We start from the raw sequence: 26,184 nt of genomic DNA on the forward strand, positions 1-26,184 counted from the left end.
CTTTAACGGGACGGTGCATCACTGCACCTTTAGTATTGTCTTTCGGGAGGGGCCGGAGGTGCGTGTGTGTGGGCTATATAGTGAATGTTTGAGCCGCCGAGGTCCATGTCACATTTGGTTCCTTCCCCCACATGTGACCTGGCTCTCTCTCTCTCTATTCATCTGTGCCACAACCGCCATCATTCAAAATATTATTTGTAACCGGCACCGAAATATAATTGTAAGTAGCGGCAATAGCAGTGATAGAAGAATAAGAAAGATTTGATGGACTCCTCCGGTGCCTGCCCCGTCGTGCCCGGCGTCTGTAGTGCGTAACGGCGAGATTTCGATATGAGAAGGAACCAAGAAAGAGGGAAAAGGAGCTGAACAAGCAAAGGATTGTGAAGGTGCAGCAAGCGTTAGCGTTAGAAAAATGATTGATTGTAGGGTGTGGAAACGAATGATAGGGAAAGAGAAATATATGAGTGAGACGGGGGTAAAAAAAAAAAAAAGACAAGCGGAAGTGATGCTTGTCTGAAGTAAAAGCCGTGACGGCCGATTGTGGTGTGACTTTAAGAAACCATAAGAATGCTAAGAAACCAAGGAAAACAGAACAAAAGAAAAAGAAAAGAAAGGAGCAACTAAAAAGAAGAAACGAAAGGAAGCTTCAAAAAAAAGAAAAGAGAACGAAGTAAAAGCAATACAAAATACAACACGTAACTGTTAACAGTAATGAAGACTGGGATGGGTGCATTATTAGATACTCACAGCATTACTGGGGGGTCGGAGTTTGGTCTTGTGCACTGTTTTTTTTTTGTGTGTGTGTATGTGAGGAGGGATGTGGCGTCCTTAAACGTCGACGGCGGTAAAAAGGAGTGGAACTCGGGGGCAAGGAGGAATACACTTGAATTCTTTACAGTTCATCGCATTTCTCCGTAAATCCTCGTTTTTGTGGGGTTTCGTACTTGAAGCCTCCTCCCGCTTATTGTTTCTTTTCCTCTTTTATATGTTTTTTTTTGGTGTTCTATTCCGTAGCCTCGCCTTCCTCAGTTTTGTGTACGTCGCTCGCGGGAATTCTGCACACTTCTTCCCTCTCCTTTGTTGCAGATGAGGGTGACATTCAATATGAAGCCAATGGGCGTTTTTGTGTGAATGTGTGGGCGAATGAAAACACGACCGCTTTGCTGACGATGGCCGGACTTGTGAATTCCAGATGAGAAGAAGCAGATACAAATGAAAACAACTTTCGCACTCCTCCTCCTTCCTTATATAAGAGAGCATGTGGGTGTTGCGCTGATTCTGGCCGTTCTTTGGTTTCCCCACCTATTTCCTTTTGTGGTTGTCTCAAAATACCTCCTGTTTCCTCGTGTTTCCTTTCACTTGTTACTGTTTCGTGATCAAACTTCTTTTTTTTCTGTCGTGGATCTCCTCCCTCCATAAAGTCTTGCTTCCCAACAAACCGGTAAGTAGTATAAAAAAGCAAGGTACATCAAGTAATAGCAGGTGAAACTGAAGGCGACTTTGTTGCTGTAGTTTCTCTTTTATTTTTTAGAGGGAAAAGGTCCCTTCGTTATTTTTGGTTGCGTCTCTGGTTTGTTTTCTTCTACACGTACCCGCGTGGAGTTTGGGCTCACTGATATAGACACTCTTATAGCTGAAAAGGAAGGTTCGGAAGAGAGAGGGTCTCAGTGTGTGTGTGTGTTTCCCTTTTATCTGATCTCTTCTTTTGACCGTTAGACTTGCCGGTGTTTCTGAGGACCCCGACAATTAACGTTCGATATTCCTTAGCGTATTGCGGCGTGTCTCCATCGCCTGCAGGGCGCTGAAAAGAGAAAAAGGATACGCCAGGTAGCCCTAACAAACTACTAAAGACTGCTGCAGTGTTGGCCGTTGGTTTGGTTGTTGAAGTGAGTGAAAGGGCGGGGAGGGCACTGAAATTGAGGTTGAAGAAGCTCATAAGTATCCGGTCATCCGCCTCGCGGGACACCAACGCAGCCGGTGCAGCACACCATAAACGCAACTGATAGAAATACTTGAGGCCACAAAAGACCGTAGAAATCACATATATATTTCAGAGGGTGGGTGTTGGGGGTAACACATTTAAAAGCGTCATTTCTTCGTTTGGATGTTCCGCATCTCATTCACTTCCCTCGCCGGGGGCCTTATGCGCAAGGCGGGAAGGTCAGCGAAAGGAATGAGTGTAGTGGATCCCTCTGCTGTTGAATCGCTTAGTGAAATGGATAGTGCGGATATCATAAAACCGTCCAGCAGTGGTAGTCGCAAAGGCCGGCGGAGTCGGCGAGCGGGTACAGAGGCGGGCGAGGAAGGGAAAGGGGAATCCGCTTTTGCCGAATCCACCGGGTTTGTTCCCGTAGACAACGCTTCCATGGGCATTGTTGGTTATAAGGGAAAACATAGTGAGGCAAAAGTACTGGAGTTAGCGGAGCGCATGCAGCGACGGGACATCACAGGTGAGGTGCCAGTTGCATCATTCGCATATGAAATACTGAAATCACATCCGTCGGTGCGACAAATGGGGTTGCGGGAACGTATGTCTTTTCTGTGTGACCGTTGGGAGCGGCTGAGCGACAGGCAGCGGAAGGCATACTTAGACAACCCACTGAAAGGTCTGTTGTAGGCAGCACAGAACATTTTCCGTGTTGTGCCCTGTGTATGGGCGGGAGCACACACATTCACAAAAGATTATGATGGTTTTGGAAACTATTCGCACAAGTGGCAGGAGCGGCAACATGGGAGCCGAAGAAGTGTTAGACGACTGAACGTTACGGTTAAGAAGCGGACGGATGTAACTGAGGCGCGTTGACCACACGACGAGGAAGGGAAGAATATTTCTTTTACCCCTACCCAGAGATACACATATATGTATATATATATATATATATATATGTATGTGTGTGTGTGTGTGTGTGTGTACGCATGCGTGTAGTATTGTCCTCTTGCCCTATTTTCCAGCAGAGATCAACTTACTTTACCGAGTATCCGTCAATTCTCATCTCCTAACCGTTGCTTCTTCATAGAGATCGCGCCACCATTGTCACTACTGTTACTATTTGTTTTTTTTTCACACTACCCCTCTTGTAGAACGTACTGGGGCGATGTGGTTGGAGTCCTGTTGGAGACGAAGCAGACTTCGCAGCCCTGGTGCTTTATTTCTCTGCTTTCTTTAGACGAAAATGGGAATCATCATTGGCAAGAAGTTATCAATGTTCGGTACGTGCATGAGGTCAGAATGTTGGAGGAGAATAAAAAGTGATGTGTGGTGGACGTGACACGCTTGTGACGGTCACAATGAGCTCATCCCTTTGTTGCAGAAGGACGCGTGAATATGCACAAAAAGGTCATGAAACCGCTCACGTGAACATATTACGTATTCCTAACCATTTCTACTTCATGTCGCACTGCATAGCGCATGATTCTGTCTTTTCCCTGCGTCTGTGACCAACTTGTGCATGCCCCTTTCTCTCGTCATTTTTTTTTCCAGCTGCCGTGTTGCTCACAGAGTGGATCAGGCTGACTAGGGCAGCTAGGGAATGCAAGATAAGGCGGTGCAAAAGGCGCTAATGGAGAAACGTGCACGGTTACTTCTTGGAGTCCGCATGAATTACGCCCCGTTTTCATTCATGCGGCGCCGTAGAATAACGGCTGCTGCACTTCCAGTGGCTGAACGGTCTGACCCGCTCAGCATCTGTTACCGTTGCGTGCATGAACGTCCCTTTGTGGAGCCCCCACCGGAAGGCGACAACAACTCGGACGGTGAAGCTTATGAGACAGCCCGTGATGCACTGCTCCAGCTTAATATGATGGTGCGCCGTGGTATTGAGCCCGATGCCCTCATGTACACTTCTCTCATTGCGACCATGGGTCGGGCTCGGTTGGAGTGGCAGGCGTACAAACTGTTTTCTCGCATGCTGGAGAGCGGTATCCGACCGCTTCCCGAGACGTACGTGGCTTTGCACGACGCAACGTCTCCGAGGCGACACCATCTTCGGTGTGACTTACAACAGAAAATCGAAGAGTCTCTTGAGACGTTTCCTGAGGAACTTGCGGAGGCTGAGTTGCAGCTACAGCGGGAAAGGGACAGATTATGTGTGCAGAAATTCGAGGAGTACATGAGCGGTGTGCTGCCACCGGCGCCACCACCGCCACCGTCGGAGCAAGAGGCTATTTCTGTGCGGGACAAGGAGCGTGAAGGAGATCGGTCGTCATCTTTTGGTGGGGGATCAAATGCTGCGGGGTTGGGAAAAAGTGATGCGAAACCCATCGCCACAATGCATATACGGAACCCCACAGACGCATGGAGCACCGCTCGGATGATGGATGAGCAGCAGAAGCTTGGAAATCAGCGAGCTCAGGGTAGTACGGCAATTTCCCTGTGTGAGCAACTAGACAAACTCCATGAAGAGGAGCTGCGCATATTTCTTTCCGCTCAGAGGCAGCTACGGCACGGAAACAAAACCGACCTAGTAAAGCGTGTTCTTCACTGCGTCAGTGAAAAGAGCATTCGAGATATGCTGGAGCGTCGCAAGCATTACTTCCAGTCGGTGGCCCACATTTTGGAAAATGACTTGAATTCCCTTCGTCGCGACGGGATCATGGCGGAGAATAAGGCAGACGAGAGTGTTAATAATGAAGGTACTGATGCAATTCCATCTGCTGCCAACAGTGGTGGCTCCCAGCCCGTAATAATTTCGTATGCTTGTGGTGTAGACCAGACGATAACGGCAGAGGAAAAAGAATCGGTTGCTCCTGATTTCCTTCACACACCGTGGGGTATTCTGCGTAAGCCAGTTCGTCATACTTCTACAGGGGAAAAGTCACGTAGCATTGATCGACTGCAACGTCTCTCGCTGAACGTAGACGAGCTGCAGCTTGTGCGCAGCAAAGCATCTACTGGCGATCTTGACGAGCTTCCGGAGAGTTTACTCCGACGTTACGCGTACCAGTTTTCCCTGACATGGAAGCGGCGGCACCCGCTCTCGCTCCTGGAAGCCGTGCAGTGGCACTCTACCACGCTCCTTCCGCAACAGCTTAACGAGGAAGGCGGCGCATCCCCCACACCAGCTCTGCGTCGCCAGCAGGAGGATGAGGGTGTGCACAAGACGCTGGAGAATTATGAAGCTTTTCGCATTATTTCGCAGCGGACAAACAATCTGCAGGTGGTGGACAATAAGGAGATTAACTTACACTTGAAAGCTATCCGCCGTGAAGCTCTCAGGAAGGAGCGGCGGGCAGAGGAAACGTTGCGGCGCGAGCACAGTCTACTTGAAGCGGCGGCGCTCGCGGCTTCAGCGAAGTCCTTCACGCCACCTGAGGAGGATATGGTTCCTTCATCGCGTGTGCTTGGTGTGGATGCAGAGCACAATAATGACAACGAAAGTAGCGGCCGGCTTCTGCCAACCTCCTCAGATTGGGAAAAGGGGGAATCGCAAGAAGATGAACCAAAAGAGCTGCCGCCTTGGGCAATTTTCAATGGCGAGGAGGAATTTAACATGACAACGGGACGTTTTGGTGACCCACGTATCGGCCGCTACCAGGAGCTCAGTGACGGCCGCTTCAAAATCCTTCCCTCCCGTGAGGCACAGTCGCGCTGGACAGTGAACCGACAGCTTCTTCCGGGAGCCCTGCAGGATACATTACAGCGTGCGGAATTACAACAAAAGACTCGCGTAGAAGCTGTGGAGAAGGTACATCAGGAGAAGCTTAAGTTCAAACGTTACCGCAAGTGGGATGCGTTTCTGCGAAAAGCGCAGGATAAGCAGAAAGGGAAGCCCCAAACCGACGATAAGGAAGGAGACGGGGATGGTAAAAAGAGCGCTGGGCCGCTTCCTGCGAAAAAGCGACTCTCTCTGTTACTGCGCAAAGGGAAAGATAAGGCACCCATTGACGATGCTGTTAAGGCTAAGTATTGCAAAACTCTGTAACGTCTAAGGTGATCCGGAAGGTGAGCAACGGTGCGTGCGCAACAGTTAAGAACAAAGATACATATGTGAGCAAGCAACGGTTGTGAAGGTTGGAGGCAACTCGTTTGTGTACAATTCGAGTCACTGTTTTTATCGTCGCGTGTCTTTGCTATGTCTTTTTAACGGGTGAAACTTCTTCCCTTCATTACGGTGTTTGTGTTGCGGTCCTCTCACGCTGATTTTGTGAGAAATATATTCTCATCCCGACTCTTCGCTGTATCTCCCACTCTTCTTTGACTTGGTTATAGTAGGTAATAGTGCTTGTTGTGTATCGCATCTCTGATTAGTCCACTGTTGCTTGACCGCACCGCAAGGGGCTATCCCCCGTGAAGATTACAAATCCCAATGATTTGCCGCCATTGATCGACAGAAATGCTCAGCCAGGCGTACTCAGTTGGGGGAGATGTAGTTTTGAGACGGTCGTTTTTGGGTGGGGGAACACGGCTATATCCGTGAAAAGGGTGCTGGGACACGCTATTTGTAAGTCTTTGATGTCAGTTCCGGCTGTTTCTCTGCGGGTAATCGTACTCAGGATGGCGCATTGGCGACCCTCTTACACTTTCTTCATTCTCCTAATTACGTTTGGTTTACCTTTCATGTCTTTTCACTCCCCCCTTTTCTCAACCCATTTCCTCCATTATCCTCCCCTTGAAGCGCCTTGTACTCGGGGGTCTGTTCTGGCAGCAGCGCCTTTGGTGCCGTCGTCCTAACTCGGCGGGTCCTTCGCTTGAACTCGAGGGTCACAGCGAGTGGGTGATTTCGCAAACACTTTGGCGGGAGGAATAGAAAGAACCGTATAGCCTCGCAAAAACAACGCCAAGGGTGGCGTCAACGTTTTCACAGGATATATATACGTACATTATATAGGTATCAGTATAAGTTTTCACGTGTTTGAATAGACTACAACCATAGTTTTCTACCTGTTCTCTTAGTTACTGCGCTATGTCCGGGCGCCGGGGGACGGTGAGAAGTGCTGAAGAGTGGCGGGATGCTTTCTACAACCTTGACGAACGGCATCGGCAGCTGCAGCGTAAACTGAATGAGCAAGAACGAGAGATGAAGTTGTTGAAGGTATCGCAAAGACGAAGGTCGGCTCCCGCTGCGGCGGCTTTGCCAGGTGACGCGAACCGCAGCACGCCTGCCGTGGCACAAGCGCAGTCTGGTGGCGTGAGAGAGGTTCCTAGTGGAGTCAAATCTAGGCTAGAGGACCCTGTGGGACTGTCAACAGAGAATTCGCGCGGGCGGAACCCGGAGCGTAGTGTCCAGTTTGTTGGAGTGCCGTCGGCTGCGAGAAGGGAAGATGCGGCAGCGGCTGCGGCTGAGATCGCCAATATTTACTCGGGTGCCCCACCCCCTGATCCTTCCATGGTGTGGGGAATGGAGAACAGCATACAGAATTACGTGACTGCTAACGCTCTCTACCACGCGAATGAGGAAATGCGGCAGCGGCTAGAAGATTGCGTTGCGGTTGTTAAGTCGCTTCAGCACGAACTGGCGGCGAGCCGTGTGCTATCGAAAAACACCCAGTCACGTTTAGATGAGGCGACGCAGCAGATACAGCAGCTCGTACGCGAGCGAGACATAGCGTGTCAAAAGCTCAGTGTCGCTCAGAACGCGACAGCTGAGCTTGAACGGCAACAAAAGCAAACGTCAGTAGAGGAGGAGCGAATCCGCTTCTCCCTTGAGAGTCAAGTTACCGAACTGCGCAACCGTTTGGTGGTTGGTGCCGATAGCAACGAACTTCTCAGCCGAGACGTGCGCACGCTATTAGCGGAGGTGCAGGAGAAAACAACGACGATTCAGGGACTGCGGTCGAAATTGTCTCTTGCTGAGACCGCACTCGCTTCACAGCGTCATACGAATGAGAATCTCCTTGCAGAGTTTCGCAGCCTCAACAGCCAGCTTGTGGAGGAACGGAAGCGGTTGCTCGCCATGACGCAGGAGGTACACCTAGCGAACATGCGTGCCGGCGATATCAGGGACGCAGAGGCACGGCTTGCCGCTGTTGTAAACGATAGAACCGCTCTCGAGCGTGAGCACGCGAGGCTTATGGAAAGCCTTGTAACTGTCACAGAAGGTGCGCTTGCTATGGCGCGTGCGGAAGTGAAACAGGATTTAGATGAGTTTCGTGGCAGCGCCGCGCACTGGGAAGAAGTCGCTCAGTTACTGTACAAGGATATTGCGCAGCGTACACAAGCACATATCCACTGCAGGGAGGAGTGCGAAGAAGCGAAGCGTGCAAGGGATGAGGCCGCAGTGGCGTTGCGCGTTGCCAATGATGAACTGCGGTCTCATCGCCTCAAACTGGACATTGTGTGGCCAACACACCGGGCTGATACTGACGGTTTGACCCACGAGCAGATGCTTTCAATTTTTGGAAGGTACAATGTTGGTGCTAGAAGGGGAAGTCAGATGCAACAACAACAGCAATCGGAGCAACATCGACTCTCTCCTGCAGAGCCGACCCTCCCTGATGGGAAACCCCAACTCTATGACGATAACGTAGCTCTTTATGGAAGGGACTTCGTGACTGCACTGCAGGGTGCCCCGCTGGATGAACAGGTACGTGAGCTTCAAGAAGCAAACAGCGCACTGGTGGCGGAACTTCAACGCCTTCAGGTGACAAACGAACTTCAGAAAGAGCGCCTGCGTTCGTTGGAGAGTCAATTGCAGCGTAGGCAAGAGGCGGTGGAGACTGCAACTGCGGAACTCAAAGAACGTGAAATGGCAGGACAAACCTTTCTGCAGTCCCAACTCGATCGTGTCTCGTTCTTGGAGGCGCAGGTTCGTTCACTACGTGGCTATAGCATATCACCCACGAAGTCATTGTGTGAGGTTGAGGGGAACGAAACGGTGTTTGAGCTCTTCGTGGGTCAAATTTTGTCGACAGAGACCCCTGCTGGCGTTGAGTTGCGTAACACGTTCCCCCCGGTATTCTGTTCTATAGATTTCCTGTTGCACGAAACCGTGACCACACCCGTTGTTGCCGGTCTCAACGCTTTTCTCGATACAAGTGTTTCGTTTTGTGTTGCGATGGATGCACTGCTGCTATGCTATTTGCAGACACGGCAGCTCCTCCTTCAGTTGCATTGTGTGCGTTCCCAAGAGGAGCTTGGTGAAACAATGGTAGATAATGATGAAACAGGGAAGCTATGCATAGGGGAGCGGCTGTACACAACGGTGGCGGAAGGGTCCGTTAGCCTATCGGCCCTTGTAGCAGATCCCAAGCAACTAGAGGCAGATCGACCAAGCATTCGCGGCCATGTTCCGCTGCGTGACGGCTTCGGTCATCACATTGCATCTGTGGAGTTCGCGGTGACTGTCCGAACACCGTTTAGCGAGGCATTTCGTGCACTAGCCGCAGAGGGGACTAGGAGTTGGAGTTTAGCGAAACATGAAGAACAACAGCAAATGGTTCAAGATCCGGTGTCAACAGTTCTGGCCGCATCTTCTTCGCGGTCTTCTCCTTTGGTGGCGGTTGTACAGAGGGACAGCCCTATATGTGAGCAAGTAGAAGGGGGCTCGGAGGTGAGGAGCGTGCGCGCCGTTTCTACTCCCAGACATGAGCGGAGAATGGTACTTGTTCCAACACCGCATCGCAGTAATGCTACTGGTCCCATATCGAGCACGTCGTCCTCTAACACTTTACTTGAGCGTTCTTCCTCCTTTACGCTCGTCCCACGTGCCGCTGCTATTGCTGCCGCCTCCGCACCTAACACTGTGCAGGCTCTCGTTGTTGACGTTTGCAAGCTTAAGCTTCCGCACGATCTATACCCTGTTCCTAGGCTTTCTTGCTACTATGCGTTAGAGCCCCTTGGCTGCAATTTGTACCTCCACGCTCCTCCCACCGCCCGATATGAATACGAATATTTGCAGGAGGGCGGCTTCAATGGGAAACGATTCCCCATTGGATCATTGCGAGAACTACTCGCGGTTACACGCGAACCATTCATTTTATTCTTCTTCGACGAGTCGGCGGTTTCAACTACCATTGATATGGCATCTGCTGAGGGCAAGGTTGAGAGACATCGAGGCCAGTATTGGGCAACTGCGCGAACAGAGTGGAGGTTGGCACTTGAGAAGCCCGAAGAGTTTGTTTCGCTTGAGCTACCGCTGATCAATAAGCAGGGACTCCCAATAAAGGGCGCCACCGTGCGTGTGAGGCTGCTTGCCACTTGTAAGGGTGAAGGTCCCCAAGGTGAGAATCCTGCTCAAAGGGAACCGCAAAGCTTGTTGGGCGTTGCAGCAAGACTACCTGAGCACCGCACAAGGGGTTTTGAGGGTGCCGCCACTGCGGTTGAAGCCCGCGTTGTGGGAATTGCAACGAATCTTGATGTCCAGGGATGTGAGTGTCCCGAGGATTCCATAGATATGGAGATAATGCGACACCAGTTGGGTTCCTTTATTCCTTGAGGATGGACGTGGAGAACGGCTTAATGAAACTGCGATACACAGCGCGCGATATATATATATATAATTGTTATTATTGCGTGGAGTTTATTTTCTTTGTCACTGTTAATCGTTTGCCCATCTCCGGTGGATGCACCGCCAAGTTGCCGCCAGCCCTTGGAATGGTGAGTTCGACTGTCCCGTGACAGGGAAATGAAGGGGGAAGAAGAGAGTTGTGCGTACCTCTTCGTTTCGGGTGCGGTGCGGTGGTTACTGCGGACGTTTCCAGATATTAATATTCGTTTGCTTAATCCAAACATTTCCCTCTTTTGCTGTCGTAGTCTCCCCCTTTTTTTCGACCTGAATAGGCGACGTTTTGCGGAGCGTATATAGCTGGTCGCGTACGCACTTGTTTTCAGGGATATATCTACAGATCTACGGATTGGGCAGTGCTCACCCTACGAGCCCACTGTGGTGCGTTTGGTTACAGTTCTGTTGTTCCTCCAACCTTCAGGGCTGTGTTGGTGGAAGGACGGAAAGGCAAAAGGAAAAAGAAGGGAAAAGGTATCTCTACGAAGTGAAAAGCAGCTTTCATATGCCTCCGCCGCCATTCAGTGGATCCAACGTTGTGGATGCAAAGGAGGCCACCAAACTGACAGTCGGTCCTCCGGAGGATCTTTGCGTAAGATCTCAGGGACCTGCTTCAGGGGCTAAATTACAGCACAAACCGGCGACTTTACCAGGGAGCACAAGCGGCAGCCGCTGGGGTCGGCCCCCTCAAAAGACATTGTCCCGGCCAGCCCTAACCTCTAAACCGGGCACGACGGTGAAGCCAAGGCCTCGGCCCCTTCCATTGCAGTCGAGTGAAGGAACGTCCACACCTGCAATTGCAACAGAGTTAAATAAGGAAAAGAGGGCGAAGGAGCAGGGGGCTCCCCCGGCCCCCAGGCCTGTTGTTGGTGCTGGTAAGAAGGTAACAGTAGCGGTGGCTCCGACGGAGAAAACGGAGGAGGCGAACCCCCCGGCGCCCGCTTCATCTTTTCTTGATGATATGCCTGTAGAGGCGTGTCTGGAGTATCTGACGCGGCCCCATCGCTCGTGGGAAAGTGCCACACGAATTAGAGAATTACAAAAACAGCGCGCCGAAAACAGCAGCCGCGCGGCCAGAAGAAGGAGTGCTTCCAATTCCCTGTCTTCCTCCATGCAGTTCTCAGCCTCCTCTTCCGTCGGGAATATGAGTGCCCACAGTGCCCCGCCCGCCTTCGGCCGCTTCGGTACGGGTTCAACGCGTGCCGAAAGCAGGGGTGGTATTGTGCCGCGTGCGCGGTTTGGTGCACTGCCGGGTGCGAAACCTGAACCTGAGGGCCTTATGGTGGGTGGTACTTCCGTCGTTGTGAGTGGAGGTCAACTGCCGTTACGGCTGCAGCCCCCACTATCATTTGGCGAATGCCGTAGTGCAACAGCAGGGAGTGTTGGGTTTCGACCACATGGCGAAAGGTGTGGTGGTGGGCCGCAGGGGTTTTCATTTTCGATGCAGTGATGTAGCAAGTGCTTCCGGCTTCCACCTCATTCTTTTTTTTTTCGCGGTGTATGTACTTTGGCGTGCGCTTAGGTATCACCTCCTTCACTTTAATGAGAATATGTGCCTCGGGAGGATTTGGACGGGGCTTCGGTGAGGATTCGGTTGCATATGTATTCAGTTGAGGTATGAAGGGCAACTGAGAAAGTGAAGCTTCCTGTCTGTCACCTCTTTTTCAACACTTTTACTTTGCTGTGTTTGTAGTGTAACGCTTCTTTGACAGCGGCTGTTCGCTCCCGTTGTTAAAGTGTCATGATAAAAGGATCAACTGGACAAATGTGCTGCTATAAAGTAACGTAACACCGGAAGAGGGAATATTTAGATTAGGAAAGTGGTACCAGGCGAGGCGGGGCTCAAGTTATGAGGTGATAAACAGTGCAAGACGTTGCAGCGCAGGCGGAAACCGAAGGCACTAGTGTACTTCAACAGTCGGATTACACCTCAGTCGCTTCGGCAGCGGTCATAGACATAAGGCCATATATTATTGCCATTTTTATTATTGTTACATTCTATCCTTCTTTTTTTCTTGTATGCCACTTCACTTTTTCTCTTTTAGTTACCAATATCCCTCACTTTTCACTGTTCCCACTCATGGATGCATTTTCACCCCCTTTTCATTATGTTGCCGGTCACACAATTGTTCTCCAACCATTTCCACAGATCATGCCCCACCTCAATATAATTTCATTCCTTGTCTTACCCCTGGGGATAGCAACAGGAAGGGAAGGTGCAAACAGTTAAACACATTTTTGTGAGTGTGGTCACTGCACGCCCAACTGAAGGTGGGTGAGAGGAAAGGAAGGAGTGCTCGTACGTGTTTGGGGGTGGGGGTAAATCGACAAAATCCGTCTCTCGCATTTCACGTGCCCACGAACTCTATCCCTCCCCCACCTTACCTAAAGATTGGATGGACAGCGACAACACGGACGGAAGCACCCACAAAATTGAATTCAAGAGAAAAAACTTGTTTTGTTGTTGTTGTTGTTGGAGATAGGTGTTGGTGGAGGCTAAAGAAAAGGTGGTGTCCCGCAGTGGGGGTCCCAGAAGTTGACCAGTTAGACGCCTTGGCACCATATTGTTATCACGATTACTGAATAGAACACAATTTATATATATATATACTATAAAGAGAGCGCACCGACAATAAACTGCTAAGGAAGTAATAGTAAAAAAAGAGTTTTACTCAGGTGAAAAAGGAGGCGACAAAAGTGAAGATCCGGGTGGCAGACTGTGCGATGGTTACCACTGGTCTTAGTCCTGGGGCACTGTCCTTGCTACAAAATGCTGGCATTAACTTGAAGGATTTTTCCAGAGCACAGGCAAGTTATGAAAAGCTTTGTGTCGAGCTCTCCAAGGGAGCATCCGCTGCTGGTGAAGGGGATGCGACCGCTGCGTCATCAATGGAAGACTTACAGCGCCTCTGTGACGCATGGGGGGAGTACACAGTTGTGGCTCAAGCATACTTTCGGAAGGTTTCCTTAGCTGCGTTGGAACAGCTAGTCAGTAGACCGCGAGGCGAGTCGTCCGCAACAGAGCGTGCTGAAAAGTTGAACGAGCTTTGTGCCATAGGTGAGAAATGGCACGTTGGCAGGGAAACCATGTTCAAGCTTGATCACCCAGAGAAGCTGGCCGCAGTTGTGGTGGAGGCACTCGACTCCTCCAGTTGCATCATGCGACTCCTTGCCTTACGGCTCGCCCGAATCTTCGCAGCAGACACTGAATTTCTTCGTTGCCTCTTTTCGAAAGGAGGTGCAGGACTTATTGGTATGTGTTTTGACCATGAAAACACTACAGAGTTGGAGTACGTGCTAAGTTTGTGCAGGCGGCTGATTGAACTGCACAAGGCCTCCGCTGAACCATACCACGAACTTCCCTTCGGTTGGGTTTACCGCATTGCGGCGCTACTCGACTTGCAGGATCCTGTGCCGAACCTTCTCCTCAAACGAAGGAGTCAAGCGCTCTGCGTCGCCGTGATGCTTCTTCGGCAGTTCCCACAGATGGCGACGACCGCGTCGCTACATATTACCCTCTTGCGGTACTGTATCGAAAAGGGTGCTGCCACTCGCGATGAAGTACAATCTGTTCTTGAGGTGATTCTAGACATGTTTGATTCACCTGAGACACGACAGTATCTAGGTTACAATGACCTTGACGTTCTATACGCACCTTTTTTGTACTCAACCAACATGTGCAGTACGGAAGACTTAACCCTGATGAATGGAGCGAAAGAGGTACTGGTTATGCTGATGCGGAATTGGGTTGGTGTGTTGTGGGTGTGTTCCGAGACAAAAGGACTCCGTGCCGTGATTGACATTCTACATTTGCCATGTGATCTTGACAGAAAGATGGTACTACTAACACTTTTCAACAAGTTGTTGTATCAGCTGGCACCGCACCGCGGTATAACGCTGGTGGAGCCGTGGCGGGGGTTTAAGGAAAAGCAGGAACTATTCCCGGCCACTCCCAATGAACCTGCAGATTCTGAGGGGAGTTTTGTGCTTAACACTCCACTGGGGAGGGGGCATAACAGCAGCGAAAGCATGATCTCCGAACATGTATTTGGTGATTGGTGCGATGAGCCGGATGAGTTTGTCCCGACAACCAAGGCGATCGGTTACCACGTGCTAGATCCCATTCTTGGTCGTGTGCTATTGATGCTCTCGCACCATGGTCTTCCCATCGCATTGGTTTCAGTCATACAAGACCCCAACTCCAGCTCTGTCCTAACCCACGCCGCGCTATCACTTCTTCAGGACATGCTAACACTCATGGATACTGTGCTCCCTGAGAAGCCAGTGAAACGACTTCATACGGCACTTAATAAAGCTGTGGGTCGTCTCGCACTCGAGGGTTGTTTGTCGTTGGAGGGCGTTCTCTCCTCTCGGATCCCTCAACGAGGTAAAACAGCAAAGGGCATAGCAACCACCGCCACGGTCGCGGTTGGGAACGTGGTGGGGAGCGGGTGGGTGAGTGCACTTTCAACTGCCTCAGTAGCGACGTATGGTTTAGGCGCGTTGGAGCAAGACGATGCAGACTTCAAGAGGATGTTGAAGGATACGAATGTTGAGGGGGGGAATAGTTTTTTGTCATGGAACTATGACCTACTACTGCTACTTTTTCAGGGCCCACTAAAGAGCATCAGGAGGTTTCGGTGGGTGCTGAATGAAACTCTGTTCTTTCGAAACCTCATTGCGTTCTACCTTCCAGTGATTAACACATCTACACGGACCTTTTTGACACTTCAGCCGAGGGAGGCCACTCCGCAAGTGTGCATGTTGGGGATGGTGATGCTTGACTTGTTCCTCTCTACGCGAGAAGGGACTGCTGCGCTTGATTCATTCGGCTTCAGCGGAGCCATGGCAGCCTGCCTTGAGGAAGTGATCCGAGGAACACCATATGTGCTAAATAAGCAACGTGTGGGAAAGCGTGTGGGGCAGACTCTACTCCGCATGGTTGGGAGGTACTCCATGACGGCAAATGGTCTTGTGGTGCTAAAGGACTCAAACATGTTTTCTACCATCAATAGGATGTTTGTGGAGCTTTCTGGGGAACGGGTTAGCGCCCCGTACCCCGATGACACCCTGCAGGAGGTTTGTCTTCAGCTTCTGCGTTGCATGAATCTTGGTGCCGTACCCAACTACGGAGTATGTGAATGGATTCGTCAAATGTTTCGTTCAGCGCTATGCAATGAGTCCGACGAGATAAGGTTATGTGCTGTGAAGCAGCTGCGTGATGCCCTGTGGCGTGACTTCTCTACGTCCATGCGGTGGGGTATTGAAACGCTGGTCCAAGCTCTGCACGACGATCATTCCCGTGTTGTTGAGTGCGCCTTCAAACTCCTGTTGAACGTTTGCTTTTGTTCCGACGAGGCACTGGATTACCTCATTTCTCTTTCTCCAACAGTACTAATGGAGAGTGACACGATTCGAGAGAATGCCAAACAGCTTGACCTTAACACCTTGCTATACTGCATCGTAGGGCGGCCATCAGGGTTCCGATTCCTGCAGTGCTACGGCTGGGTAGAGCAGGAATTACGCCGCTGGGAAGAAACGGAGTCGGCTAACCATGTTACTACCGTGGAGAATATGCAATCTGGCCGCGCACTGGGGTCCGGGGCCGACTTTCGTGAAGGTATGAGCGCGTTGTTCCGTCATCGCCACAACCGCACTTACTCCGACACAGGGTTGACCTTTCAGAAGCCCATCACGGCAACCGCCGGACCAGACTCACAAGTTACTCTACCATCTGGAATATTCCCAAGCCACTTTGCTGCGGTATTGTGTAAGTCCAACGAGGGGTGCACGCTCTTCAAGCACAGCAACCTGTGGCAACGATCCGTGCGACGGATACTTGAACAGCCAATGTTACCTGATATTGTGTATGAGTGCGGAACATTTGGCGAGAGGGACAACATCGACGACGATGACGTGGATATGGACGGAACAACAGCGGATGACGATGACGCTAATGCGCTGATTGAGGAGGATCCATCATTTGTAGGTCGTTGGGGCACGGAAGCAGCCAAAACTAGTACCGCCAAGCAGGATGAAAAGCACGCACTGCGCCTGTCGCGAGAGGGGCACCTTCCATCTTCTCATTCGGTGAAACTCCTATCCGCGTCCCGTGGCTATCAAGCGGCTGGACAGACCTACACCATTGAGTGTGTCGGGGACGTCAGCGAGCTAAAGGACGCCATACTTTGTGTGTGCCACGCCGCATCTAGCGACGCCGGCTTCTCTCTAATGCGTAGCGTGCCTATGTTGCAAAATCAACTGATGGCGCTGTCGCGTTTTGCCGATACGGCAAGTGTTTCTAGTATTTGTATTGTTGGTAAATGTCTGCTTGCCCGCTCGAGGCGCGCTGCGGAGAAACTGACTGAGATATCCCACTACGTAGTAAACGAAAGTAACGCGTACATGAGTGCCGACGGTGTGCCGTACTCCGTTGCTTTTGCTGATAATCGACCGTCCAACTGGACGGCCATCGGTCGCCGCGACAATCCATCAAGGGTTTCGTGCTCGCCACCATACTTCGCCCACATGCGTTACGATGGAGAGATGGTGGATGGAAATTCAAAGAATGACGAAGAAACCACCGACTCGGTAGGCTCCACCCCTTCTCCAGTGGACTCTCGCGATTCCAGTACCTTCTGTGACGTTATTAAGGGCCTGAGTGCGACGTCGACCCGCATCCTTCACCACATCTTTGCACTTTCCAATCCTGTGCGCCGCGACGCTGCAAGACAGATGTTGTCGCAGACCCTAAAGCATCAACCCCATATCTTTGTGAATCCCCAAATGCGGTGGCTTCTTAGGCACTGCGCTCAGGCTTTTCGTATGCGGTATGACGACCGGAAATTCATAGCTAGCATATTGGAGGAAGCCCCACTTACAAAACCAACCCCACTAGTCCGTAAAACGGTTGTTTTCGTGCCGGAACCACAGCGTGGCTGACGTATGTCGGGGAACGAGCTAGGTAGTTTTTTTTATTGGGATGTTATGTGTGGCTACGTGTGCGACTACCGTTTTATCTCCGTTTCTGTTTTAGCCTTTGTGCGCGTGTGTGTGTGTGTTAACTTTTTTTGGAGTGGATGCAGGCAGTTGGTTGACGTGGGGTTAGGGTTTACGCGCTGACAGAAGTGGCTGTAGAGTATGGAAAGTCTTTGTATCTGTGGAGGGGAAAAGGACGCTGTTTCAGCTGGGCAATTTTACTAGATGCGACAAGCTAGGCCGTGTGCACACCATATATATATTTATTTATTTATCACATTTACTTTTATTTCGTACCCTCTTCGTGAAGTGCGCTAATACGCATGAGAAGGCAGTACAAAGCACCCCCGGGTGCTGCTTCGTCAGTTCATTTACAACTGTGCGCGCTGCTGGGAAAATTCTGCTTTACGCTTGCTTTACGACCGGCCGCTGTTACATAGTGAGGGGTTTCGATAGTCCCGTCCCGCTTCTCATTCTGTACTTTTTTCTTTCTGTTTTTACGATTGTGCATGTGGGTGTATCGTACGTGCGCCGAAACTGTGTGTGTGGGAGTGCTGGCTACCGCGTTGTCATTGAGCATCGAGCCTAAGTCTGGAAAGCGTAGTTTTTTTGGTATCAGTGACGTTTGTGAGGGGGGGGCTGGAGGCCGTTTTTGGCGCCTTTGTCTTCACGCTTTGTGCTTTTGCTCTGTTTGCCTCCGCTGTTGAATACGTTTTAAAAGGATTTACTTCAGCGCTTACCCCCCGGTTTATATGTTTTCTTGTTTTATGTCTTCCTCGACTGTATATTGCTGCTAATTCGTGTGTTTGCTCTTGTTTGGTATAGGTTGTTGAAGGGAAACTGAGGTAACGTTGACGTGGGAAGAGTAATTGGAGGAATATCCGACTGCGTGTTTTCTCGGTTGCACCATGACGGACACCACCAAAGGTGCACTGAAACGAAGCAACACGCTCTTCCTTAGCGACGCGGAACAATTTGTTTTCGACTTTGGTGGGTCTGCGGGTGGCCGTGCCGTGAGCCCGGGCTCATCGCATGGAAGCGGAGGTCAACCCGGAGAAGGTGACGGGGAAAAGGGTATTGAGGAGACCGATTTGGCTAACGGGAGGACCGGAGTGGTGACACCTTTCAGCGAAAGGGAAAGGACTGCTCCAGTGGCACCGTTAGACGCTGAGGAGGTGCAACGCTATTTTGATAAGGCTCTCAAGGGTGGTCGCCGAATATTACTTGAAAACGTACCCCTCGATGAGGCTATCGAGAAGTTTCAGCTCGGGTTGCGGCGCTACGAGGAGTGGTTGTGCAACCAAGCCAACAGCAGGAATCGAGGCGACTCGTCGAAGAGCCGTGGGGACCCCTTGAATGAAGGTTATCGTGGAAAACCGGGTGATGTAGCAAGGGACGCAAAGGATAGGAAACGCCCACGTTTGTAGTGTTGTATTACTTGTGTTTCACTGAGGGGTTTTATTGTATGTGCGCGCTCATGCTTGAGCTGCGATAAAAACAGTTGAAGTGGCGGTGTGCGTGTTGGGGACGCGGTTAAATCCCTTCGGGATGCGGTGAACATGGAGTTGCATGCGCGGTAGTTTTTTTAATTGCCGCTGTTTGGACCCGCGCCGTGGTCAAGCGCAAAATGAACATTATTTTAATTTTTGCAGTTTGTCTTGGGCTGACGAATAATGATGGGTGCTTTGCGTGGTCTTTTTACGTCTTCTGTTTCCCAAATCCCCTGTCGACCCTATTTACTTTTTCCCCCCTCGTGCTGCTTGTGTAAGCAATTTATTTTAGGTTAAGTAGGTGATAGCGGTAAACTTGCCAAACACCTCCGGTCAAAAGGGTAGGGAAGGGATTACAGCGCGTTTCCGTTCTGAAGTCTCTGTTTGTAGCAGCGGCGAGTCAGTGAGCTAGTTTTTAGATATAAGCATCATTTTAGGTTTCTTTCTTTCCGTTCTCTGTCTTGTGTGTGTATCGTTTTGTGCGTATTCGGTACTATTAATTTCATTTGGCTCATCGCACTGTGATATCTGAGTTTCCCACGAAGGCTACGAAGGGCAAAACTTGTTAGAGTGCCGATCACGGAAAGCCTTTAGAAAGGTGGTGCACTCGGGAGTATTGTCGCAGTGTTGCCACTCCACTGGGAGGCACGAAGGAAAATTTGTACACATATATATTTGTTTATTTACATTGTATTATTATAGGGGGAAGGAGTGCTGAACTTTTGGGCACTCAAACCTCGATTCCACCGTCTCTACGCCCACCGCCGTGCTGACACTATGGGGATTAAAGGGTTATGGGGAGAAGTGAAACCCGTGTGCCGAGACGCACACTTGGAGAAATTCAGAGGGAGCCGTGTTGGAGTTGACATGTACGTGTGGCTCCACCGCGCTGTCAGCGGAAGCGTTGATCTCAGTACCGAAGCGAATGTTGAAATGCTTAGGGCACATGTTGAAAGCCTGTCAGATCCTTCCGTGACAGTCAGCGCGCATCCCATTCCCCTTAACACAAAATTTCTCCACTGGGTGATGAGTCAGGTCGAGCTTCTTCTGCGATACGGTGTGAAGCCTGTGCTGGTGTTTGATGGGAGGGAGTTGCCAATGAAGCGTGAGGAAGAAGAGGAACGAAGACGGAACAGGATCAAGCACCTCTCTGAGGCTCTGGATTTGCTGCGGCGCAACTCGAGGCCGACGCCTAGCGAACGTAAGGATATAGCAGGGCTAGTGGAAAGGGGAATGGACATAACAACGGAGCTTGCACATGCCGTGATCATGATGTTACAAGAACGCCAGTTGGAGTGCATTGTGGCGCCTTACGAGGCGGATGCCCAGTTAGCGTATTTGTGCCAGCAGAGGTATGTGGACGCGGTAATAACGGAGGACAGCGATCTCCTTGTGTATTGGTGTCCGCGGCTTATCGCTAAGTTAGATCACAAGGGAAGTTGTCAAGTTATTGAGGTGGAAAGCGTACTTCATTGTCCTTTGTTTAAAGGACTTTCGTATAACTCTTTCCTCGTCGGCTGCATTCTTAGTGGCTGTGATTACTTACCTAATTTGCGGCATATTGGCGTGAAGAAGGCATTCGGCATTATGTCAGAGGCCAGGTCGGTGCCGGATGTCATTCGGTTATTAGAGGAAAACTATGGGTTTCCCAGGGAGCAACTGCGCAAATATGAAGCTGGTTTACAGAGAGCCATCTACTGTTTTTTACACCACATCGTCTTTGACCCGGTGAAACGTGCGTTGGTTACCCGAACACCTCTTCCAAACGGAGTTGCGTTCAAGCAGAGCATTTTGGGTGAGTTAGTGGGGGACGATCTCGCCCAAAGCATGTGCTGCCAGTGCCTCTACGATCCCACCACACGCTCTTTATACAAGGGAATTTATCAGTATTGTTTGGATAATTACCGGAAGACTTCCCGCGCTGGTCAGAGTACGTTGACGGCATTCAACGGGTTCAAGGAGCTGCGGTCGCCGCGTATGACCTTACGACTTGCTTCAAGCAACTCTCAGGCGTCAGCCACATCAGTGTCGAATACCCCGCTTACGCCACCGACGAAAACGTTTTTCTCAGCACCGCTGGAGAAAGTGCGGGAAGCCGAAGGTTACTGTGGGCCGAAGGTTGTGCGATCCAAGTACTTTGTGAACGGGCAGTGGAAGGTGGACAACTGGGAGGAGAGCAGTTCGCAGGGCGGAGACTCAAACACCAAGAATGGCAACGGTGACGACAGTCAAAGCCCTAGCGGCGCTGTTACCGATGAATGTGATGCCGCTGGCGGTGTTCGAAGTGACGGTGGAAAATGTTGTGTCAAGAGTGAGCCACCGACGCCACCTGACCGTGTTAGCTGTGCAACACTGAGCTGTAAAGCTTCAAGCGTTTGTCAGGTTGCAGGTGCCTCCGACTCAGCAACCGCAGATGCGGACCGAGCAGTGGACCCATCGCACGGTGAATTCAGAGGGACGGAGCTTACGTGTAGCGACGTGTGCGGGTTAACAGAGGTTCCCTGCTCTAATGTAGAAGGCAGCGCCAGTGCACTCCTTCAAGAATGCGGCGCAGATGCGCCCAACGACCCGGTGGGCGCTGACCGTGCCAGCGTGCAAGATGTGAATGAGGGCGCAGAAATGCTTTGTCCCTTTGGCTACATTCAATGCAGACGGAAGCATTCCCTGTTTGAGCAGTGCTTCGTTGGAAAGGGGTGGACAAAGAAGGCTAATAACCCCAACGATCAAAATAATGGCTCCGGTGCCCAGGTGGTCCCGCAGGGCGATACTGATGGTGATGGGGGTACGTCGCCATGGAGAACAAGAGGGAGTGCGAAGCGTAGGTGGAGTGAGATAGAGAGTGTGCAGCCGTCGCAGTCACCACCGCTTGTGTCTTCTTCTTCTTCGTTCCTTCATTCCATTGCCTCAACCACTGCTTCGCCGCTTACCGTACGTGAAGCAAACGATGCCAAAACTGGAGGTTCATGTGGAGGGTCGGTTTCTGTGCCCTGCAGGATGCAGTCAAACTCACCCAAAACTCTCACTGAGCAATGTGCGAACGGGTTGGCAACTGAAGATGCCTCTGATGAAGGCGTCAATGCAGACTTCAGTGCCAGCACATCCCAAAGTAGTGTCGCTGCCGCCCCTAAGGCGGCAGCCCTCTTTGAGCTGTTATCTTATACGCGACGGTAGAGCATACATGTGATCTCCTCTTGCTCTTATATTTATATACGCGTTACTAAACTGTTATATTTTTGTTTATATGTATCTTATATCTGACTGTCTATTCATCGTGCTTTTTTTCTATATCATTTCCCATTCCCCTTTTATTTTGCCCTTTTTTTTCAGTTTTTCATTTTTATTTTTATTTCCCTTTTCAAATTCTTGCTTTCTTTCCCCCTTTTTTACATTTTTTTTTGTTTCGTTTCTCGTCACTATCACCTGCATCTCGTTGACCGTGTTCTTTTCCTTTTTTTTTTCCAGTGCTCCGCATCCCTTTTCTCTATGTCGCTGGTGCAGTTCCCGCGGACGCTGGATCCGCGTATTGCACCTTTGCTGGAGTTAGATGCATTTCCTTCCCTTTTTATGGGCTACGCAAATATGTATGTATATGCATCTGTATATGTATATATATATATATTCTTTCTGTGCTATTTGGTGTCTGTTTTGACGGTGAGAAAGTTTAGAAGGACAAGAGCAAATAAAAAAAAGGGGGGAAGGGAATGAAGGTAACCTGGCAAGGAAGGGGAATAGACGAGGGAAACATGGTTCCTGCAATGGCTGCCTGAAGAGGTGTCTTGTCATAGCTGGATGAAAAAAAGTTATGCGTACTCGCGTTTACATTCATTCTTTGTTACCTATTATTTCGAGCAGTTAACACCAGTGGTATTGCGTAGCTTCTATACGCATTAATTTTAATTTTTTTTTCTGGTGTGTTTGCTACTTATGTCAGGTCTTTTTTCGTTTTTTCTTGATCTGCATTCGTTGTACCATCTGGAAGAAATGGGGTATTGAGTAGAAAAAAAAAAGAAGGAAATTGGGTAAGTGAATGAACTGGTTTGTGTGTCTAATGGAGACTCTGCAGGATATACGGATAGGGGGTAAAAAGAAAAAAAAGAATACGAATTCTCTTTTTTTTAAAAGGAGAAGGGAGAGAAGGCAGTGCCTTGTGTGGGGGGCTATATTGATCATCGACGCAGGAAGGTCTGCGTCTTTCTTTGTTACGTAATGTCCTTCCTTTCACCGGTATCGTCCATTCTTTGTTTAATTTTTCTTTTCTTTTGTTTAAGTGTTTTTGTTGTCGTATTACTGCAGTTAACTAATGTTTCCCCCAAACATACTCTCTTTGGATTGTGCGGTTTTCCTTAAAAGCCTCCTCCCCTCGTGACGTTCCATCCCGCCGTGCAGTGCCGTATAGCCGCCTTACGCGCCTCTTCTCTCCATTTGTTTTCTTTATTTTCTGTTGGGATAATCGTGTCTGCTTATCTACTCGCTGCGGTGACCGCATAGCGACAAGTGGAGTCGTGGGTGTACGCGTCGTACACACGAGGTTCCGACTCTCTTCCGTTCTGCGATCCTCCAGAATCGCCAGACACCATTAAATGTACGGTTCTGCGGGTGCTGAATGAATCGAAAAAAAAGGTCCGTTGCACAGCGGGCACTGCAGCAGTGTCTACGGCGCCTGCCTGTAGGTCACAGTGTCATTTATCTTAATGAGCTGAGTGCTCACAACCAACTCTCCTTTCTTACTCAATGTTTTGGCCAAGGCTCTGGGAGCGAATGCGGCGGCGACGCGGGGTGTTTGGGAGATATTCACATTGGGTTTGAGGGATCCACTTTTCACCCGCCGCCGCGGCCAATGCAACAGCAGACATTAGCGGAAGCCGGAAAGGAGAGCCGTCCTCCCCGTCATGTCACCACGCCGCTATCCGGTGGTGTGGTGTCCCGTTTGCTGCTACCGAAGATGACGTGCGGTCAGTTGTCGGCGTACCGCGCCCCTCATTTGGACCTTCTGCCGCGCCCGCAACTTTTCCTTCTTTTAGTGCCGCGGCGTCTGTTCACTTCAGTCGGTTCTTGTTTCTCCACCGAGGCGCTGCTGAGGCGTCACTTAGTTGACGTCCGTGGTGTGTTGCACTGGCGAGAACACGTGAGAACGTTACCAAATGCGGATACCACGGGGCACAGGCGGGAAACGGAGTCGGGATCAGTAATGCTTCTGCCGACATGGGGATGCAGTGCGGCTCAGGCGCGGCAAGCTGTTGCAATGGCAGCCATTGGCGATTTTCGTGTGTTTCTGTTGGGTCGTGGTCGACAGCGGTTGCTCTCAAGTCAAGCGTTGAGTGTGCAGGAGCTGGGTCGCTGGTGTCCAGCCGCCTTTCGCAGCTTTCAGTTGGATATACTTTCAGTTGAGCAGACGCCGGTATCATCACGGTCGTTCACACTTTCTTTGTTGGATGAGGCGAGGCGTGGGTTTCGTGAGTGGGGCCGGTCTGTAAACAAATTAGTGGACGGTAGTGACTCGTTGAAGGAAGGGAAAAGGGATACGGGACGGGGAAAATGTGCGATATCGCTTTCCGTTGCCGAAGCTGTGCTGGATGTGCGGTGTGATGCTGCCGTGCCTTGGGCATCGGTTGCTGACAGCTACTTGAGTGCTAAGCTTTTTGAGGCACTTCACGACCGACGTCATTGGTGTGCCTTGGATGCGATGATACATGCCTCACAGTACGTTGTGTTGCCGTTTCTTGTTGGTGAACTCTCAGCAAACGGCACCTACGGCGCTAACGAAAAGTGTTGCTCTTCAAAACTTACGCGGCTTCTGCGTTGGTCGGATTTGCAATCGATGTTCCGCTGGCGTCACTTTGAACCAGTATTTGGCCCACTGTCCCAGTTGGTGCGACCTGAGGATGTTACAGCCATTGGGGGTGGCCGTGATCCCTTTATACTCCCCCTACACGACACATTTGTTCGGCTCTTCCTTCTTCCCCGCATGCGTATTTATTACGCTGAGCGACATAGTGCTGCTAGGGGTACTTTTGGTCACCTTGCATCGCATAACAAGGGTGACAGAGCAAGGGAACCAAAGGTGGGAATGGAGGGAGGAGGAGGTGAGGAGGAAGCCACAGTTGATATACTGGACTGCTTTAACGAGCTTACGCGTGAGGTGGGTATGAATCGGGCGTGTGACAGCTTATCTCGGGGGTGTGGCAAGGGAGTTGACCGGCTTTCCATGCCAAAGGAGGAACGTCCCGGAACCTCACGCGCACCCTCCTTTACCGTCATGGATCTGCCCGCACTTGTGAAATATCTGTTTTACTTTCCTGAGTGCTTCGAGGTTTCTCGAAGTGGCATGGACGTAACGTTTAGGTTACGAGGAAGCTGAGCCGAGGTGTATTCCAACTGTGGGTCAGTGGCGGCCTGATTGAGAGTTGTATAAAGATATGAAAAATGAGAAGGAAGTGTAGGGAAGGAAGGAACGGATAAAATTATGAAATTGACCGGTATGTCTCCGGTTTGCTGCTGAGGAGGATTTTGGGCCCTCTGCTGAGCGTTAGATGGTGCTGTGATACCACATTCCAAGCATCAAGGTGGATTGTGTGACTTTCAAACAGGTTAACGAGGCGGCGTGCCATATGCGTATGAAGCAATGGAACGCGTAATGTGTAGTTCACGGAGTTGCAGCGTTTCAAGCGCAGCAAAAAACTCGGATCTTCCCCCCTTTTGATAGCGATTGCGCATGCGTTGCTGTTGCAGGATGTACCTTTATCTACTGAGTAAGGTTTCCGGGAGCTCAATACAGTTGTGGAACGACGCAGTAGAGGGCATGTGTGAAGATGTGGCGAATGTAACCGTCCGAGGACCTTTCGCCACTGTGCGCCACTCGAGCGCATGTGAGCGACAGATTGTTACAACAGCAGTGTTCCACACGGGTTGCACGGAGACAGCGTGCGGCAGCCGCATTAAATGTGCGTACGTTTGTAGAGCCTGAGGTTTCTTGTCCTGTTCGTTTTGGTTGTGTCAAACATTTTCTGTTGTAATTTCCCATTAAACAATACTCTGTAGAGTTGTATACTTCGCCTGGTGTACTAACCGTTCTGTTTTTCACCCCTTTCAATCTGCATTCGCGTTTCCCTTTCACTTCTCCCTTTTATTCCTTCTTTGTGGTACTGTTTGCCGTGCTGTATCGGTGACTGGTGGTATTGGGATCCAATCATCCACCTTTCCGGTGGCTTCAGTGTGCACCGAGTTGTCAATCGTAAAGCGAGTCAGGCGAGACCTCTGAAGTGTCGCTAAGGTACTTC

General features: G+C 50.5%; 8 protein-coding genes across 8 annotated transcripts, besides 6 other annotated features; all 8 read left to right on the forward strand.

Annotated features, from left to right (window-relative positions):
- Positions 1-26,184: part of a sequence feature (sequence corresponds to BAC RPCI93-28L1) that runs on past both edges of the window.
- Positions 581-680: a sequence feature (A-rich).
- Positions 2,105-2,617, forward strand: Tb927.8.3160 (hypothetical protein, conserved; the record flags this gene model as incomplete). Its single annotated transcript, XM_842054.1, has 1 exon — positions 2,105-2,617. The coding sequence occupies one exon, from the start codon at positions 2,105-2,107 to the stop codon at positions 2,615-2,617; it is 513 nt and encodes a 170-aa protein (XP_847147.1).
- Positions 2,851-2,924: a microsatellite.
- On the forward strand, positions 3,531-5,921 carry Tb927.8.3170 (hypothetical protein, conserved; the record flags this gene model as incomplete). Its single annotated transcript, XM_842055.1, has 1 exon — positions 3,531-5,921. One exon carries the CDS (start codon positions 3,531-3,533, stop codon positions 5,919-5,921), a length of 2,391 nt encoding a protein of 796 aa, XP_847148.1.
- Tb927.8.3180 (hypothetical protein, conserved) lies at positions 6,903-10,373 on the forward strand (the record flags this gene model as incomplete). Its single annotated transcript, XM_842056.1, has 1 exon — positions 6,903-10,373. The coding sequence occupies one exon, from the start codon at positions 6,903-6,905 to the stop codon at positions 10,371-10,373; it is 3,471 nt and encodes a 1,156-aa protein (XP_847149.1).
- Tb927.8.3190 (hypothetical protein, conserved) lies at positions 10,945-11,889 on the forward strand (the record flags this gene model as incomplete). The annotated part of the gene is made up of 1 exon (XM_842057.1): positions 10,945-11,889. The coding sequence occupies one exon, from the start codon at positions 10,945-10,947 to the stop codon at positions 11,887-11,889; it is 945 nt and encodes a 314-aa protein (XP_847150.1).
- On the forward strand, positions 13,164-17,381 carry Tb927.8.3200 (hypothetical protein, conserved; the record flags this gene model as incomplete). Its single annotated transcript, XM_842058.1, has 1 exon — positions 13,164-17,381. One exon carries the CDS (start codon positions 13,164-13,166, stop codon positions 17,379-17,381), a length of 4,218 nt encoding a protein of 1,405 aa, XP_847151.1.
- Positions 17,671-17,692: a sequence feature (AT_rich).
- On the forward strand, positions 18,326-18,844 carry Tb927.8.3210 (hypothetical protein, conserved; the record flags this gene model as incomplete). The annotated part of the gene is made up of 1 exon (XM_842059.1): positions 18,326-18,844. The coding sequence occupies one exon, from the start codon at positions 18,326-18,328 to the stop codon at positions 18,842-18,844; it is 519 nt and encodes a 172-aa protein (XP_847152.1).
- On the forward strand, positions 19,685-22,078 carry Tb927.8.3220 (exonuclease, putative; the record flags this gene model as incomplete). The annotated part of the gene is made up of 1 exon (XM_842060.1): positions 19,685-22,078. One exon carries the CDS (start codon positions 19,685-19,687, stop codon positions 22,076-22,078), a length of 2,394 nt encoding a protein of 797 aa, XP_847153.1.
- Positions 22,183-22,315: a sequence feature (T-rich).
- Positions 22,485-22,526: a microsatellite.
- On the forward strand, positions 23,511-25,265 carry Tb927.8.3230 (hypothetical protein, conserved; the record flags this gene model as incomplete). Its single annotated transcript, XM_842061.1, has 1 exon — positions 23,511-25,265. The coding sequence occupies one exon, from the start codon at positions 23,511-23,513 to the stop codon at positions 25,263-25,265; it is 1,755 nt and encodes a 584-aa protein (XP_847154.1).

This window comes from Trypanosoma brucei, chromosome 8 (genome assembly GCF_000002445.2).
Source record: "Trypanosoma brucei brucei TREU927 chromosome 8, complete sequence".
Taxonomy (NCBI): Eukaryota; Euglenozoa; class Kinetoplastea; order Trypanosomatida; family Trypanosomatidae; genus Trypanosoma; species Trypanosoma brucei.